Source organism: Labrus mixtus, chromosome 7 (genome assembly GCF_963584025.1).
Source record: "Labrus mixtus chromosome 7, fLabMix1.1, whole genome shotgun sequence".
Lineage (NCBI taxonomy): Eukaryota > Metazoa > Chordata > Actinopteri > Labriformes > Labridae > Labrus > Labrus mixtus.
Window position 1 is genome coordinate 20,126,981 of NC_083618.1, and position 20,009 is coordinate 20,146,989.

At 38.1% G+C, this 20,009-nt stretch overlaps 2 protein-coding genes and 1 long non-coding RNA gene across 7 annotated transcripts in view; 1 reads left to right on the forward strand and 2 right to left on the reverse strand.

Moving 5' to 3' along the window:
- ece1 (endothelin converting enzyme 1) overlaps positions 1 to 20,009 on the reverse strand; it is a 516,542-nt gene that overhangs the window by 176,273 nt on the left and 320,260 nt on the right. The gene's annotated exons all lie outside the window — the stretch shown is intronic.
- LOC132977337 (uncharacterized) lies at positions 6,747 to 15,437 on the reverse strand. Its single transcript, XR_009673814.1, has 2 exons — positions 15,088 to 15,437; positions 6,747 to 7,304 (listed from the first exon to the last, which is right to left on the reverse strand). It is a non-coding gene; the product is annotated as an uncharacterized LOC132977337 (long non-coding RNA).
- ephb2b (eph receptor B2b) overlaps positions 15,594 to 20,009 on the forward strand; it is a 164,722-nt gene continuing 160,306 nt past the window's right edge. For all 4 annotated transcript variants that reach the window (XM_061041154.1, XM_061041156.1, XM_061041155.1 and 1 more), the window contains exon 1: positions 15,594 to 15,743. In XM_061041154.1, the coding sequence (XP_060897137.1) occupies positions 15,692 to 15,743 (52 nt within the window). In that variant the 5' untranslated portion in view covers positions 15,594 to 15,691. The remainder of the gene's footprint in view (positions 15,744 to 20,009) is intronic.

Here is a 20,009-nt window from a genome sequence, read left to right on the forward strand (position 1 = left end):
GGTTTTGTTGTTGTTGGTTGGTTGTTTCATCCGTTGGTGGCTCTGTTGTTGTGGTGTTTTGTTGTTGTTGGTTTCTTATGCTTTTTTATATTCTCGTGCTTTAAGCTCCTTCATGTGTCAAAGCACTGTGCTATACAAATACATTTATTATTATTATTATTATTATCATGGCACGATCATTTCTTAGATTTATTTTTAAGTCCTAAATCCTAGGAGTGCAGACATTTTATTAAAAAATATTTAAATAATTAAAAAACATCAGGGAAATAAAAATGATTAAAACATAAACAACATTTACTTTTGAGGTAAAGGAAGTGAGATAGTTCAGTTTTATTTTTGCATCGTGTGTGTGTGAGTGTGTGTGTGTGTGTGTGTGTGTGTGTGAGGCAGACGTAACGGCTAGTGAGTAGAGTAGCTATTGTACTGGCTCTTAAGGGACAGACATTTACACTGCAAAAAATCAGGTTTATCTCCACCTGGAGCTGAGCGCGCGCACACACACACACACACACACACACACACACACACACACAAATCACTCAGTATGATGAAAAAAAAAAGGGTAAATATATTACATATAGAGAAACTTTGCCTCCTGGAAAGACAAGAAAAATGCACATGAAGTAATGTTTTCTCCAGATTGCAGATGTTGAATACTTTTATTAAGACCTGTAAGAAGTTTTCTCAAATATTTCAAGATGTGTTAAATGCTCTGACGTTATAAATGCTTCTTCTCTTGCAATATGTTTCTAAGTGATCCTACAAACATCATCACAACTATCTGCCTACTGGATTTTTACTACAACAATAAGTCACGTTCACATTTTTGTAATAATTGCATCAATTCTTCCAGATGTGACCTCTTTATTTCTCTCACTTGGAAGCATATCAGAAGCAGATAAATCAACGAGAAGCAGATGTAAAGATTCCTCTGACTTCAGACCTCGAGTGTTCCCATATGGACAAAAAGTGTGGCTGCTCCGGCGCTTATAGATCCCAGCAGAAAGGTGAGAACCCAGTCACCCGTGATTATTACCAGCTCACTCATGAAATCACCAACCACGGGGCAGCGACGAAGCGCCGAGAGACAGTCAGAGATCAGGAGCTGCTTCTTATGAGTCACAGGCTGAAGGACAACTCAGAGGGATTCCTTTTTTTCAACCCAAACAAACCAACAAGGAAAAATATACCGAAAGTTTGATAAAAAAAATGCAAATGTTAGATAGCAGAAAAATCCTCCCTGTCTCCCACCAAAAACACTTTATATTCACACACATTAAATATTTATATTCCACTGAGAAGCTTCTCTCCTTCCTCCAGCATTGTGTTTATCACATTCAGATCAGATCCATTTTTTTTTTTTTTTATCAGCGTGCAAGAGTTCATTTTAAAGTCGAATCTGTGTGTGGGAATAACATGAAAGTCAGAAAATGAACGCTCCTCCTTATACAAACTAGGGTTTTATTAATGCATAACTGAGTGTTAAGAATTCAGATGATCCCGACATGAAGCTGACTTGACCTAAAATAGGATTTAACAGCTCTCTGAACCTGAAGAAAGTGGGAGTTTTTATAACGCTGACACATTTCTGTGTGTTTGTGTGTGTGTGTGTGTGTGTGTGTGTGTGTGTGTGTGTGTGTTCATGTGTGTGAGTCTGGAAACCCTTTAGAAAAAGCACATCAAATTATAAGGTTTCTCAGAGGTCGGCTCTCCGCATCTCGATACTCTAGAATCATGAGGTATGAATAATTGAAATCTGTGTTTCTGCAGAATCTCCCTTCCTCACAGTCTGACTTTATTCCTCAGAGTTTCTCACACTGGCGACACTGCAGGAGGTCAGAATCTTAAAGTTTTGCCCTGTGTTCAGATACTTTGGCAGGAAAATTTCAGTCTGGATTTATGTTCTGGTAAATTTATATTTTCTTTTCACCTGATGGAGCACTAAAGTGAGTGTCTAGCTTCTGTAACATTTATGAAAACAAAGAAACTACACACAAGAACTACAAACTGGAAAATCAACTTAGTAGCTCAAGATTTGTCTTAAACATTTCTTTGAATTGCTTATGACTTGCATTTAATGAAATTTCTGGAGGCAATACAATTGTTAGGTTTTTTTCAATTATGATGTGATACAGAGAAGAGTACAATTAATATTCAAATGCTGTATATCTTTCATTTGCTTCGATTGAAATTTGCATTACCCCTCTGGAAGCCCAAATAATCTTGATTTATGTTGCTCGTCTGGTAGAAAACATGTCTCTGGGGTCTAATTTACACCAATAATGAATAACTTCAAGTTAAATTAGCTCATTAAAACAACATTAACTTGTTGCTCCCTCTGGTTCCTCTCACATTCATTCGTCATTGGATAGCTAGGAGAAGAAAAATACATCACACGGGCATTTGTTACATGGCCTTTGAGCGAACATTATGATTAAAGGGGAAGGAAAATACTGTATTATGAAATATACACTTTTACAGTGTTTTTGAACATATATTTGGGTAACCTGAGTGTCTACTGACCCACAAAATATGAAATAAACCCATCCAGACCTTTGTCTGTGGTCTGCATAAGTCTTACAACACAGAGAAAAATGCTCCGTTTCAAATTTTCTCTCCTTGTGATGTCACAGTGGGATTCTGGTAAAAAAAAAAAGAAGAAAGAAATACCCTCCCCTCCCCTGGTATCTCCATCCATGGACTCCATCCCCAGTCTAGAACAAAACTTTTGCGCAGGTCCGCCATTTTTATTCTTGCTACAGAGGAGTGATGTCTACCAGGAAAACTCAGGGGGGCGCATTGCATTTAAAGAGACACACACACCAAAACGGAGCGTTCTGAGAGAGCTGGTTTATACAGGGTCACAAACCTCCTCTGGTGCTTGATTCATGTTATATTTTGACCAAAGCACAGCACAGATGTTTCATTTAGACCACAGGGGACTGTTTGAAAAGGGGGATAATATCCACTTTAAATTGTTACCAAATACACCTTTAGCATCTGATTAACGTAAAAACATACATATAGTTTTGAGATTTAAATTTGGGGAAATCCACATGATATTTATATATATTAATTATATGACATATAAAGCTATAATGTGCAACAAGCCTATTAGAGAGCAAACTCAAGAGTTTGAGCGCTAATATCTTCACATCCATCTCTCCGTTGTATAAACATTATGTGACGTCAGCTCTAAACTCAGCAGGGTATCACACACTGCTGATCTCCTGTTGCTCCTTGCTACAAGACAAAACATACATTTGTTGACATATATATTTAATGGGTCACTTCATCAACTCGTCATAAACACGCGCCCATTACATACAGAGAGTCTGCTGCTGCGATAAGCCGCAGTGTAAACCAGCTCTCTGGTATAATTTATGACCCACAAGTCAAGCCAGATTAGGCCTGATTGGATCGCTGGTGCCATATGTGACCTACAATCTGTGCTCCGCTTGTACCGCGGGGCGGGAGGGTCAACCATCTCCCTGGGCAAAGGTTGCCATGGGAACGACCTCTGGATGCTGGGCTCCTGCGTTGCTCTTTGCAGAGCTCGCACTTCTCAAGGCGGAATTATCCAGGATTTCTTTATATTCTTCTGCTCTATTTCCTCACTCCGCTCCGCAGTTTCAGCTCCCTCTGTTTCCTCTCTGCACACACACGCACACACACACACACACACACACACACAAACACACACACGTTTACATGCAGTGGCATTCAAACGCTTTGCATGCAAGCTTTCAGAGTATGCATACATTGACAAACCCACAGCACAAACACCATCCACCTCCCTGCAAACACACTCAACACTCTTTGCATCCTGTTACTCCACATCAAACCAGCATGTTTAATAATTTTCAATTTCTTGTGGTCCAATGAATATGTCCCTATTACGTAATCTTTATCTTTCCTATTTAAAGCTCAATCAAGGAATAGTTTGAATTTAAGTTTCTTTTAAAATACGGTGCAAACACAATATCTATTGGAAGAAATAATTGCTATAAATCAGTATAAAGCAGCACATCATAATGCCAAATGGGACACATTTTTCTGCACTGATGAATGATGGATGCTAAGGTTCCAAGAAATTGAAGAGCAAGGTCGTGTAGGAGGGTTTGGCATAGGACCTAATCCAGCAAAGGGGGGGGGGGGGGGGGTGCTTTGACCGGGGTCTTGGCTTTGGACTGACTGAGGGGCTGGTGGGACTTGGGTGGTGCGGAGCCTTCTCCGCTGGCGGCAAGCTCTGCATGTCATGTAGATTTGTATGTGAGCTGTACTGGGATTTAAAATGTTTTGATGAATTTAGGAATACTGAAGGGATCTTAACAATTTAATTTAGTCTATTTTGTTTTTCCTCTGTCTAACTGTCAATTTGATTCTATTTTTTTGTTGTTTGTGAAATTGTATACTGTCATGTGGATGTTGCTTGCCTGGATTTAATATATAAAAATCTTTATCTTTTCACGCTAGTTTGAATACCTAAATACCAGATTTATAAAATAGTACTCTCTTCTTTTTTTGGAGAAGTCGACTCTGCTGAATGTCATCCGAGGATCCTGAAGCCTCAAGACAAATTTCTGGTCCGTGGTGACAAAATTTGTGCTAGACTGCAATGAAAGATTGTAGCCACAAGCTATTGGCCGCTGAAAGTTACCATGTCTACTCAGGCTGCAACTTCATGGTGGAATTCAACATGATCTGCAGGGAAAATGCTCTCAACTGAATTTTAAAAAGTGCCATAGAGACTTACAAGACAGCCACCGCTTGTTTGTTTTAAATAGGAGGACAAGAATTTTACTGCTGGAATTTGCTCCTGAGATCCAGATTGGTACATCCAAGATTCAAATTGTGAGATGGTTGATGGGGGAAAGAAAGGGAATACGTCTCTCAAAGGTTTCCAAATAAAAGTCAAGCTCTTTAATTAAGTCCTGAGATCAAATCTGAAGCGATAAAAACCCATAAAGCTGAACCCGATCATGTTGCAAAGTCATTATTTTGCTGCAAACACGGGAGAAAATATAATTGGATCCCTCGAGAGTCACAGTTCCTCCTCCGTCCTCTCAGGGTCGAGGTTAAACACAAAGGAAACACAATAAAGAGGTAATATCCCTCAGAGCAGGGACCAAGCTAAATCAAGCGTTTATATTCTTTACAACAGTAAAAACATCGACGGCACAGACTCCATGAAGTCATTACACGACTGCTGGGTTTTTATTAGATCTTTATTGAACCGTGCACGTGTGAAATACCTGTACAGTACTTTACAGAGCTCTTTTAAAATCACTTACACAACGTAGACATAAATATCACACTAATGCTACAATAAGAGAGCTCACAAACTAACCAGGAAGTCGCTGCTCAACTACTCTGAATAAACAGTACGAGTTGTTATATGGGACTGCTCATAAAATAGGTTTAGAACATAAAAATATATTGCCTACAACCATCCTGCTGTGCCCAAGATAAGGCCCGCTCTCATGATGATACACAGGTTTAATAAACTAGTGTATTATCACAGTGCAGAAAGGACTGGATATGGAAAATAAATAAAAACATGGACGACAGCACCTTGAGTCCTTCAATGAAAGCACTGTACCATGCAAAATCATTTCAGAGGATTCATTCTTTGCACCAAAAACATGAATGAACGTAACTCTGAACCTTCATGTATAAACTTGAAACCAGACTACCTCCACCATGCAAATCTTTTACTGACAGTGTGTGTGTGTGTGTGTGTGTGTGTGTGTGTGAGTGTGAGAGAGAGAGCGAGTGAGAGAGTGAGGAGAAAAGCATCTCCTTTTTCAGGAATTTCATGGAGATACTAGAAAGGTCACAATGTCAGGGTGCTTTGAATTGACGGAGGAGGCAGGATCAGCACTATATCGTTTTTTAAAGGGATCAGGTTGCAGGTTTAAAAATAAAAAAATAAAAAATAAATTTAAATGCTATTTACTTAAAACCAGACTTACATTGTTATGAGATGCAAAATAGTCTCAAAGAAAATGTTGTATTTTCCAACCTGTGAATGATGGTGGCTTTTAAACGAAAATCCTTCACCTTTCTCGGTGCTGTGCAACTGTGAGGACACTTTAGTTTGTAATTTAGAGCGTTTTCAACAGTGAAATATCAAGAAAATAACATATTTTTACTCTCTTCACTTGACCTCTATGTCAATTTCTCTTTTGTTCACTGCAGCCTAAGATTGAAAGTATAATTGTAAACATGTTGTTGTTTAAAGCTGTGAAACTTTTCCACACTATGTAAACTCATTTTAAAGCATGGGATATTTAAAGTAGTATAACATTGTGAAGTATGAACATTGAAGTCATATTTCTGGCTCTGACTAAAATAAACAACTTATTCTTATAAAGCACAGATTAATGAAAATAGTACATACTGTACTCTTTTATTAAATGTTATTAAATCATGTAGATGTTGGACGGAGACTATGTACACGAGGCACACAACATAACCACTTGACTTTTCTGCGCCCCGTCAGTCCATTTATTTCTACACCAGAATTTGGACACACTGCGATGACCCCTAAAACTACTTTGGCGTTACACCAAACGTCTCATTCAGCTTTGTCAATAAATACTGTCAGAAAGATTAGTTTGGGTCTTTGGGACTCCTCAAACAACCCATTGTAACCCTGTGTGTTTTATTCAAAAATGCTGAGAGAGTGTGTCCAAGTCTGTGACTGGGATGTACCTTTAAACTCCAAATATGACAAGAGAAAATAGTCCCTCTGTTTTATTTGTTATGATGTGATGCTAATTAGGCTTACAGCACCAATCAGATTTCTTGATTTGTAAAGTTTCAGATGTTGCTGAGGGATCTTCTTGTTTTATAACACACATGAACTGCCATGTTGAAGTGTACACACTGCCTCTTGTGTAACCGTGTTACTTGACAGGTGAGTGAACTTGACACCTCACCACAAGCAGAGCTGGCACATACCCTGCGAGTTCTGAGCAAAAGGTCGCACTTTCAGAGACTCAAGACACAAGAAAGATTTTCTGATCCCACCTGGTTGTTACTTCTTTTACTGTAACTCACGGCGGGCTCGATCGAGGATTTCTGTTTGCCAAGCAGGTCAACACAAGTACAGTGACGGGTTTCAGAGGGCTTAACAGATGACTCCACACCCGTTCCAGTAAGCCAGAGGAGCTGGGTCACGATGAAAGAGTCTGTTCTCACAAAAATAAAAATGTCCACAGTGACGGGCAAAGGAGGACGAATCCTCTTATCGGGAATATCCTGTTGTGCTGCTCCATCTGTTGCTCTGTGATGGACGACTGACAAGAAGGAGAGAGGAGAGGATGGAAAAAGATCAGAAGAAGAAACACAAACCGTCTTGTTTTCAATAAGAGGCAAAAGGTTCAGCAACATCAAGGACTCAATTTAAATATTGACCATTAAATCTAATATATTTTATTTCAATTTAATTTTAGGCAACAGATTTGGCTCTTTTGATACCTAAAGAATATTTTGTGAAACTATATGTCGTGTCCTTGTTATATATATATATATATTAGATATATTATATATAAGTTATACTTTCATAATGTACTCTATAACGTTTTTTATTGATAATATTCTTTAATTAACTATATCTTTGCTAAATATACCCACATCACAAGCTTTTTTATTTAAAGGTTTGTATTACATCCAAAAAAAGAAGAAGAAAAAAAACTTTTGCCTCTTAGAATAATAAATAATAATATACATGGTGACTGATTGCTCGAAGATTGCTGCCTAATTTGCATTTTTAAAGCACTCACATTTAAAATACACTTTTTAAAAAGGTGAACACGGGTAGTGGCGAGTTTCAGAGGACTTTGTCCCGTTCATAGAAGTTCATGAAGAGGAGGCGTCCTGCTAGGGCTGGGCGATATATCGAGTTCAGAAGATATATCAATATACAGTATTTTCAAACAAGATGTAGGGAAAGACAATATCGTTTATATTGATATAGTTTATGTTGCATTAAAATAATGTTATACATGTGAGCCGCCAGGTCCCCTATTTGAGTCTATATTTAGGCCTTTGTTCATGGCCGTGTTGAGATTGTGCAGCCGACTATTAGTTCAACACATCAGTGTTTGGTCCATGTAGATTTGTCTGAGAAATTAATTTGTTTAAATTATTTCTTTAGAGAAAAAAATATCGCTAAATATGTCGAGGATCGCCATTCAGCTAAACTATATCGAGATATGAGTATTGGTCCATATTTCCCAGCCCTACGTCCTGCTCCTAAGGTGGAAATGGGAAACTCGATACAACGATGTCGACCTGAGCTGGCTCCAACAGGAAGCACTCAAACACATGATCAAAGCGTCTCTATTATAAACTCTGAACTACTATATAAATAGTTCTAAAAGTGGCTGAATATGTGGGACTATTTCTCAAGTATCCAGATATCTCTCATGTTTTAATTTTCCCATGATTATGAGTTATTGGTAGACAGTTAAGAGCCGAGCTGTTGTATAAAGTGTAAGTAGACTCAGGTTTGTTCATGCAGGAATAATGTATAGAAAGCTTTATTTGAAGCATAACCTTTGATTTAAACCAAGGGGTTCTCAAACTTTTCAGCTCGCGACCCCCCAAAATAAGGGTCCCAGACACATTGGACCCTCATTGTCCCTGGACACTGGTAACACAAAAGAACAACACAACAGCCTTAAAACCAAATAATTATTTTCTTTAGTCAATGATTGTAAGAAAGGCTAGAAGCAGAAAACAAGTAATCTCCAGGGTTAGGGTTAGACGTGATCACTGAGTGGATACAACACCTAACAGACACACAGGTGTGTTCATGTTTATGTGTAAAGATCAGCAGACACCACCTGTGGTGCTGGCATGTGCAAACATTTCAAGTTTTTTTTAACACATTAATTTCATTTTGATTTCATTTAATGATATGGTTTGATTCCATATGAACTTGTTTGTTGTATCTTTGTTTACAATAATTAGTAAAAACAACAATTTTACATTATTTTACATTTTTATTCAATCTTTTTGAAGGTAGTCCCCAACTTCCCAAAATCAAAGAAAGTATAAAGATTTCAGTAAACCCTCACCCAAAAAGGCCTTTAATGAATTCTGTTACCATTCTTTAGACTAATTGTGCTCTCATCGCTGCTGCAAATACTTTTCTTTTAATCTGTTTATTTTCTTAATTTGTTATTGGCAGGTCAATCTCTAAAATGTCAGCCAATATTGAAAAATGTATCAGACTAAGCCCAGAGTGGTGTCTTTAAAGTTCTTATTTTGTTTGAAACTCAAAGATATTCAATAAAGCTTTTCAGTGAAGTAAATAAAAATAAAATATTCACATTTGAGAAGCCAAAAAAGCCCAACTTTAAGCTATTCAATGATCTATCAAAATATTTGGAGAATTGTACCAAGGTTTCCAACTATTGGATTGATGGCAGCCGCTCTGGTTGTAACACAAAAAATATCCACATCACAGCAGAATGACACATGTACTCTTCTGTACATATGATGGGAAAAAGTATATCTGTGGTTCTGCAGACCACAGCGACAACACCACCCAGCATCAACACACAGCGGCTGATTTATGTCCACGGTTCTTATCAATTAGCAGAGAGCTTAGACGGGACGTTAACATCCAAAACCGACCCCATGATTGATGACTGCCATTTCATCAAGGCATTCATTTCTTCATGACTGTCAGCTGAATCACGGTTTTACTGGGCCTCTGTTTTATGGTGCTGAGATTTATTATGATGATAAAAAGTCTTGTCTGCCCTGCGACAGGCCTGCACCGTGCAAACACATTTCTTCTTTAACCATCACCAAAGCCGCCGTAAACCAAAGAAGACAGTGATTTCTGTCTTCACCTGACCGTGTTTGTCAGGCACAAATTAGTCCTCGGAAATGTTCTGATTTCATTCTAACGGGGAAAAAGTTGAAGCGTTCAGCCTTTCAGGTCCCTGCAGTTTGCTGGTGAAAGTTCTACTGTGTCTGTAAAGTTCACTTAACAAGGAAGTAAATTAAATCCTGCCAAGGCTTTTGGTCGATTTAATTAAAGCCCGAGCAACTTAGTGGGATTGAATTAAATTTTTGGCAGGGGTAAACCAATATGCTGGGAAGGTAGCGAGGTCGGGTGCAGCGGACTATTCAGGAAAGATAAGCAGGAAGTCCATCTTTTTTTCATTTTTTTATCTGTGCTGTATTAGATAAATATTTTCTTTTTAAAAACATCTAAGAATGTCTTTGTGTCTTCAGCAGCAGTGCGGTTTAATTGAAGAAAAGTAGATAACGACAATGTGTAATGCTTCGTCTGGTTTTAAAAATAAAACAGTGAATGTTTTACAATTGGGATTTTTTGAGGTGAGGTTTAGTTTGTGTGCTTGTTTGGGTTCAACACAAGAGACTCTCCTCCTCCTCCTCCTTGTGAAAACAGGCTCTCAGCGAAGGTTAATCCACACGCTAAAGGTCCCTTTAGATTAGAGGAGTCCATGGCTCTTTCTCAGCGCAGGGTCAGGGATCACACACCAACTTTTATGGAGAGCCGGCCCATTTTATTTCCTCGCTCTTTATCCAGCTGCCGATGCTGGCCGGGCGCAATACTTCCCCCCCGTAAAGCCCTCTGAGGCTCAAGGTGAAATCGATTCCAGACCAGAGTAGGCGTCCTGAACGGGTTTAAGTTCAAGCTAAATATGCTAACGGATAAGAATAGCTTAGAGACTGCAGGAACTCATTTTCACCCTTGTCGACTTCTTTTCATCCTGATGTGACGCAGCATGTGTTTATCTCCAGATAATGGGGGTCACTGATAGGACGGGGGGGGTTCTAAATTAAGTGTTTTTTCTGAGCTGTCACAAGAGGTCCTCCAACACTTCAACGGAATGGATTTGAACTTTGAAATAATCGTTATTGATTTAAAATTGAGTTTAAAAATCTATTTTACACCAATAAACATAGCTGCATGCTTTTGTTTCCCTGAAGCCACATCAGCGTTGTGACACTAAACTCCAAACTGAACTTGAAGAAAACTTCTTTTGAGAGTGTATTCAGACTTTCATTAAAGCAATTAATTACACATTAATTTGTGAAATGGGGGAAATAAACACTTATCTTGCCTTTAGAGCTGTCAATTATTTTGATGTAGTTTCTGAAACTAGTTCTTTAATTACATTTTACTTTTCAATTTAAACTTTGCCAAAAAACTAATATTGCCTGCATCTATCAACAAAATATTTACTTCCAAATGAGTATTAATAAAAGAAGTGACCTTGAGCTAAATTCAAATTTTCTGAATAATGTTTCAGAGATTTTCTTGTGCCCTCTCTCCTATGACAACCACGACTGTTCTACTTTTAACCTCTAGGTGGCAGTGTTGATGCAATGACACGTCACACAGCTTTGCAGAGGAAGTCCTCATCACACCTCCTCCTCCTCCTCTCAAACAGACCAAACATTTCCATACTTTATTACATTTTTTAGATTTGCTCGTTGTACAGTATGTTACTGATTTAATACATGAAATGTGTTTTAATTAATGTAAATGTTTGTCCACCTTTCATACTGATGCACTGGAGATTTGCTTCCACTCGGTTTGACGACTAATAATAATAAAACTATAAATCTTTATTTGTGAGGTGTTTATCCATCATTTTCTTCCTCTATATGCAGACTGAAATTGATGAATTAAATATGAACAGTCTGTTTAATGTTATGGATAAAATTATTCTTTAAAGGAATGTAATTATCTATAATGTTGAAATAAATATAGGATTTATATATTTTCAGAAGTGTGAGAAATTTGTAAAACAAAAGATAAAATAACCAAGAGGCCATCTTTATAATACACTGAGAACTTAAATTAAATAATAATATTACTTGCAACAATAGCTGCTATAATATGGGCTTTTGAAATTTTAAATAATTGTTTCTGGGTGTTATTGAAGTATTATTGTTTCAATACAATCGTAATTTTTAGGGCGCTAATTTAAGACAATAACGACAACAATAATTGTATTTGTTTACGTGTATTAAATTAAAATCTGCCTTTTTAGTGACTAATTCTTAATTTATACTCTAAAAAAATTAACCAAGATAATTGTAATGGGTTGTAAGATAATTTAATATATTTCAATTACTATATACTCATAAAAAAACATTCTAATTATAAAACATGCGATATCAGGGCACGGTGCAAATTAAAATGATTTGCTGAAAACACATTAAAACATTAAAATGACAATACGGCTTTTTGTAAAGATGCTAACATGCTAAATATGTCCAAACAAACATGCAGCTATGCATTACTGCTGCTATGCATCTTTATTACCCAGCATGCAGCAGGTCAAAATAACGCCCTCACATCATGTAATTTAGTGATGAAGCTGATAAAGTGCTCGCTGCAATTTTTCAAGCATATCTGTGCCGAAATGTATTTCTCCTCGGTGCACCTCGTGTGCATTATTACGAGGTAATTTAACAGGGAATCTGCTGTGCTTATTACGAGGTTTATTTTGTGTTTACTGTGGATTTCTTTGGCCGCTGTTATTGTACAAGAGGCTGTTTTGAATCTGCTGAACATTATAGGTACAGTATGTTACTGTATGTTTTACTTTTGGTGCATTAAGGAGCCTCAGAAGAACAGGAGAGGATTTATACCACATTCAGACATCTCTGCTTTGCATTACACTCATTTTATTACCCTGCCGCCTTTATAACATAGCGTGGCAGAAAGATCTCTGTGGGCAATATTGGAGGCGTATTAATATCATTTCTTCAACATCTTTCACTTCTCTTCGGGCTGCACTCAATACTGACTCTGTAAGGAACTCATTATAGGAGAGGAAAGCTGTTCTCTCGGTGCCCCGCCGTTTTGTTCCATCTGTGTTGAAGTCACCTGAACACGATCTGAAGTCAGCCAGTCAAGTGACCTGGAATCAATACAGTCAAACCCAGCGGAGGCAAATAAATCAGCCCGGCTCGTTTAACCCATGAGAGTCCTGCTGCTTAGCTTCGACGTGGCACGTAACAAGAAAGGCATGTTTGATGACAAATAATTTATTCTGAATTCCCATTTCTCTTGCAGCTCTCCATACTTTTTATGCTCCCATGAGGCATCCCCTCGTACTGTAAATCCTCCAGAGTGCATCTGAAGGCCAGTTTTATTTTATGTCCTCCCCCTCCATGTCCACCACTGTCTTTGTGCAAAAAACAGATTTTGTGTACATTGGAATTTTTCAGCATATTTTTCTCTCTGGGTATCTCTGTATCTCAAACAAAGCAGAAATGTTTTGGCATATCTATAACTGCAGTCTGCAGCTGCTCCACTGTATCCCTATGGCATCTGTCTCTGAGGCCTGTCATATAAAAAACCAGGCTGTGTTTTATTCTTTACCCATCATAAGCCTGTGCTGAAAGATACCGAAGAGCTACTTGAGCAGGAAATCTGTTTTATATATAGAGAATGTAAAAAAAAAAAAAAAACATGGCTAAGGCTTAAAAGATGCACACTAAATGTTTGTGCTATTTAACACCGATTTTGACTTATTTTGAATAGATTTTGAAAAAATCTATTCCAAAATAGAAGTAGAAATGTAGAAGTTGAATGTCTTATGGCTCATACTGTGCATATTTATTGATTGTTGGAAAATGATTGCTAGCAAAGTTGCTGCCAGAATTTATCGTGCCAACTCCCTGCAAACACAGGTCCAATTTAAACAATTTCTGAAGATTAATTATGACATGACTCAAAGCACTCTGAGCCAACATCACATCAACTAATTATCATGATTCATGCACTGGAAGGAATGTTTTTTTTTTTTTTGCATCCTATAGAGGAAGTCACATTTCACTTCGGCTTCACTTCTTTGGCTCCGTCAGTGAAAAATATAAGTGCTGTTCAAGTCAACCTCACTGACAACTATAGGCGAGTTTAATCACATGACACCGTCCTTAGTGACGCATGAATGATGGTTAGCCGCTCGGAGATATGCTTGAAGCGAACTCAATATGGTTCTAAAGTTTCTCCTGCTTCACTGGACTATTTCAGATGAAGTTCATCACGAAGTAGTTTTCTGTATTCCAATGACGGCAATGGAAGAATAAATGCAGCGAGAGGCTATTAAATGCAAAGTCACTGTTAAATTTAAATATAATTTCCTGTTATGAGTAGACATCATCAGATACAAACCTATGTGGCCTGCATGTAAAGCTTGTTATTGTGTCTGGCAGTCATTAAATTGACCTTTCAATCCTTTTTAATCTCAATCAATGTTTTTGAAGTGTGTGGAGGCAAAGTTATCGACACAGACTTTTATTATCAATCATGGAATGAATTGTAAATCCTGCTCATACTTTTCTAACCTCACTTTAATACCAGACTGCACTCTTTAATCGTACTGTAGGAAAAAGAGCGTCATAGCCATGATCAAGTAATGGCCTTTATGAAATAATATTTTATTTATTAGTAGGTCACTTCAAGCTGCATGACTCATTGTGAATGTTTGAAAAGAAAGAAGAAAAGTTTTGATTTGTGAATGGAAGCCTCAACTTAACTTTTTCTCTATATATTAGAAAAGGGCAATAATATGGCTAGCGTTTTTTTTTCATTGTGGCATGCTCTGTTTGCATAGACACACAGCTGGCAGACAATGGCAATAATATACATTACCATGCACATATACCATTGCCTAATTTTTATATGCAATATTGTATTTACTTGAATTAGGAGTTAAGGATTTTAAAAAACTAAATAAGTTTGAGAGGAGTTTCATTTAAAATAGCCTAGGCCACGAGTTAAAAATGTAAATTGTGGGAAAACACATAATAATAATGTTATCAACCAAATAGGAATAATTTCAGACAACATAAAGGCCCCAATGAGCAACATACAGAAAAATAATTAATGTTTTTTTTAAATTGTTATATAAATGAAAGTTTACTATCTGTCTCTTTTGCAGTTTTGCATCACTTAAAAAAAGTCACATCATACGGCTTCGTGAAAGCCATTGTGGAAAAAAAGTGATATGGTAACTCATAAAACTAGAAAAAAAAATAGGCAAAACGGGAAAAGAAAAAAGTTTGACTTACTTTAATTGTTCTTTCGTGTTCGTCACCTGTTACAGCGCCAAAACTCCATTAATGTCACACATGCGCACGTGTTACCTTCCCCTGATAAAGGAATATCCTGTATTTCCATTTGAACGGTGTGAGTGTGAGAATTAGTCGCCCGATCTTTTATAAATGCTGCACAAAGTCCCAAAACACTTAATTATCGCTAGGTAAGGTAGCGTGGACTGTCCTCTTCAGTGTGATTGACAGCGGGGTGAATTGAAGTAGCTTTGGAGGGGGTGAGGGATCCTTTATAACGAGCGGCTGCGTTTATAATTAAAATATGTTCAACCTCATAACATAAATTACAACTACATCATTATTTTTGCTTTCTTATAAGATACGGACCGGGTTATTTTTGCGCCACAAGGCGTAGCTGTCTTATTGTGTTGCTCGGTGCTCCCCTCTGTCTGTTGTTGTTTTGGTTTCGCCCAAACTTGGTTGAGATTTGAGTTGGTTTTCTCTGCTATCTGGGATCGCTCTGTTGGAGGTGAAGGACCGCCTGTCCCCACTCTGTATTTTGCTGTCAATGGCTTTCGGGACTTATTTTATTTGAATGTCTGGGCGATACAAGTGACCAATAATGGATATTCTATGGATATTATGGATCATACCGGCCGTAATAGCTGTTGAAGGTAAGATATAATGTTTCCATCCCAGTGGTTAGAGCCGCATCATTTTGCCGGCTTGGAGTTTGAGACAAAGCGCGTGCATGTACGTCACTGTATTTCATCCACAGGAGACTGACGCAAAAAAATGAAATGCTTTTAATCTCCTTTAATATCAGGTTTTTGCTTTTTATTATGGCGTTTACGGTGCTTAAAATGCTCAAACAGCGGACAAGGGTTTGACGCTGGGACACACAAAAAAAAAAACACGCACCCGCATCTTCCGCAGGTACACTGGATGCTGTTCAGAGTTAATAGCTGTTAATTGCGGAATAAAAACGACGCCCAGGTTGGAAAGGTAACACCTTAGCAGGAGAGGTCACATCATGTGTGTCCGCGGAGGTGTGTCACCGGTGTCGTCTCAGTTGGTGGTAAAAAAAATGTGAAAGACAGAGGAGCACGTCTCCTACATGTAAATCCCCCTTTCAGTATTTCTGAGAGTACAATGCAGATAATTAGTTTGCTGTTTTTTTATTTTTTTCAAAAGCCTCTTGTTTTATTCTCAAACAGACATTCATACACAAAGCTGGCTAAGCAGTATACGGCAGCCAGCAGCGTGGCCAAAGCAACAAGAACAGGTTGAATGGTGACAATAATCTCTCTTTTATGTGTTCACTATTAGCCCATGTCTGTTGTGCTCCAAAGTAGGCCTAACTGTATAGCTGTTTAACTAAAGGCTACTCATACAGTTACAAAAATCTTTAAAAAAAATTAATACAAAATATCACATCTGACACTCAAAGTAGGCTACATTTTGCTCATAATCTTTGCAGGTTATGAAAGCTATGTTCCATACTTTCTTTTAATTTGGGGTTTGCCATCCTGTAGGCTGCGTAAATGATTAATTTTCAGATTTAATTTGGGCTCTGTTTGTCCCTGTTGACAGGATAGTGAACATAGGCCACTGACCAATGGAAAAGTGTAATCCCAGTCATACATTATTCCGGCTATTTTGAGGATGTTGTCAGAAAACAAACATGTCTTCTTCCTCTGGTCAGTTTAACTAAACCTCATAATTACAGGTGGAGCAAAGGAAATATGTAGGAGCTCCACCGAATCTAACCACATGGATAAAACACCAACAAAGAAGAAAACAAGGGAAAAAGCTTAAGCTGCTTGTTTGCTGTAAAATTTGCGCATGTGTAAGTACAAGCACTTTAGCTTTGTAAAGTAGGAACAAACAGGACGGATGCTGTGCGTATTTATGCAGACTTCCGCTGAATATTCCTGTTTATAATTCAGCCAAAAGTCATCATGAAGGCTTACCGTACATTACATTTAAAAAAAATGGCCGCTTTAAAATATGTTGATTTTAAGTTTCATCCTCACTTGAGATTTCTTCCAAGATAACTATATTATTTTATGAAAATACTTGTGACATCTACATCTCAGATTAAACAATTTTTAGCACACAACCCCCCCCCCAAAAAAAATTTGTGAAATCTATTTAAAATCTATATATATACCCTGAAGCATTGTACAAGCATACAAAACCAAATTGTTATTTCATTAATAATACAGTGTTAATTATGCCGTAATATCACACTAACATTTTTAGTACAATAATTAATATGAATAAACGTTAATAAAACACAAGATTTATGACCTTAAAATGTGCACTATGAACAATTGGTCGCTTTGTATTATATTGTATTGTATGTGCATGATATTTAATCAGATTTATTTTATTTTCATCACTGATATCATGCGACTTGTTTGCTATTATAATAGTTGTTTATTTTTTTATTTTATCCTTGCTGTTTCGCCGAGAGCAAAGGAACCACAGGAGGTGAAAAAAAGCCAACAATAACACCAGATTCAAACCGCACACAGCGTTCCCCTTCCCGTTGTTGATCCGTTTCTCTCTAAAATGCAAACATGGCCATTGTTTGTGTTTGTCTACATTTACTGTGAGGCAAGCAGAGAGCATACAGGGCCTCAAATACTGATCGGCATGGTTCTTCAAAAAGAGGTATTTTGAAGAACATGTCTCACTCGATTAGGAAGGTGGGGTTGTGTTTTGTGTTACACTACAGTTACAGTATGCATGGTACGGTACTTCACCTTTCGGGCCCTTTCGCTTTCTTTCCCTTTTTGATTCGAAAAAACGAGCGAGTCCCAGCGCCAACCGAGAACAGCCCCCCCTCCATTTTACCCTGTGAATCACCCTAGTCTACCGTCCAATGAAGTTGCGAGGATGGCTTACGTATGAGAAATAAAGGGTTGAAAAAGAGGTCACTGCAGCTCTAATCCGACGGCAAAAAAAACCCATCCCAGCATGCATCAGAAAAGAACCCTCCAGTGGATCGTTTTGACACGTTTAGTGCTGGGACACCACATTTCCTCCATTGTTGTTTTAGTTTAATACAAAGTGACATCTTCGCATAGCTCTGTTTTTCATTATAAGCACCAAAACGCTACTTACTGAAATATGTGATTATTCTGTACCGCCGCGTTGTATTAAACGATGAGTCGCCGGGGTATTTTCGTTAACGGTTTGGTAAAAGAAAATGTTATTGTGTGAGTTCAGTGGCTCACCTATCTTTAAGAACCTAATTTCTGTTGAGGGCTACAAATAATCAATGAATCATGCCGCGACCTTACTTGAGAGGATTAGAGGATTAAAACTTGGGCCAAAGTTAAGGAAATCCTTGCGTTGTCACACGCATCCATTTTGTACACAAAGCTTGAAACACTGTTATGGAGTGCTAATGTTTGGATTCCCCTCTTTATTTGATCTCCATTGAAACGACTGTGTTCCCCCTCTCGAGTCATATCCACATGTTGGGCGAATGGCGTTCATTCATTTGTGGCATTCCACCTTTTTTCCGAAGGCATTATTTACTCTGTGGAATGTGAAACAAGTCCAAATTGTTGATTAGCATTAATGTAAGCTGCCATTGATGCCACGTCTTATTGGTTTAGTTAACAGGAACAGACAGGCCCTTATTCGGAAATTAATGGAGGTACTACTGCCAAGGAAATTAGCTTAGCTATGTCAAACATGTCTATGAAAACACAGTGTGGATTTATCCCTTCATTAGTCCGCCCATTCATTGTCATCAGCACTCAGTTGACAGCCATGCTAAGAACTGCGCTCATCTAATTCTGTTGAGTGGACATTTTCCAATTCATCTCCGGCCATAAAAAATGGAAGTAGCCTGTATTGTTCGTGGGAGATGAAATTTACTAGACGGATCCTTTTGCTTTTCCGATTACCCCCCCCCCCCCCCCCCCCCTCCCGCTCATCTGTTGTGGCGTTACAGTTTGTGCTCGGCAAACGTTTTCTAGGCGATCGTCTGATTCAATAACAACCTCCTCCAGACTTGTGTACTAGTTGTTGTTGGGGTCAGCAGGACGATGAATCACTTTGATGCAACATTTTTTTTCCTCTTTTTAGGAAGCATAATGGGACAGAAACCACAGCAGAGGATGGTGAAGTGGGGTGGAATGAGATCACAGCATGGAGTCTTTAAAAAATGTCTAGCAGATTTGATTGCATTTCAATATGCACTGCATTCCTTCAGCTATGTACTGTACAGCACTGGAGCCCTTTCAGTTTGAAGTTGGCAAACACTGGCCATGCTGACGTTTTTTATTTTGACATTTTTCTATTTTGATTCAATTTATCCAATGACATACTACTTTTGTGTTCTGCATAACCCTTTCAGTTCCGTTTTTTTTTTTTTTTTTTTTACCCTTTCAAACAATATAAGGAAGTCTTGACAAATCAGGACATACTGTCAATGTTTTGAAAATCCTGCCAAGTTTGGTAAAGTTGCTTTCATATGTAAATCCAGTTGCTGTTTTTGACCGGAATTGTTTTGTAAGGAATGGACATATTGAGTGTAACATGGAAGCATTATGTTTTGTGGAAGAGTAACAAAAGACAGACGGAGGCGGGCTCTGAAATGGGATTAGATAAAGGTAAAACGAGCGAGCGTATACAATCCAGTGTTTTCTCAGTCCACCCAATGAGCAGATGCAGGGAGCTGGCCTGCACGCCAACCGCCACAGTAGGCTTTCACAAAGAATCTGTCTCTATTCAAGCCTTAATCCATGCTGCAGAGGGCCCGGGCATTGTCACTTTGCATGCAAAATTTCAATTAGTGCTGGTACCAGATGTTTCACTTGAAGGGGGGTGTCACATTTCAGAGATATCTATGGCTACCTTTAGGGTGAGATTAAGGCAGAAGTGTCATCGCTATGCTTAAGAAAAGATTGCATTGCGTA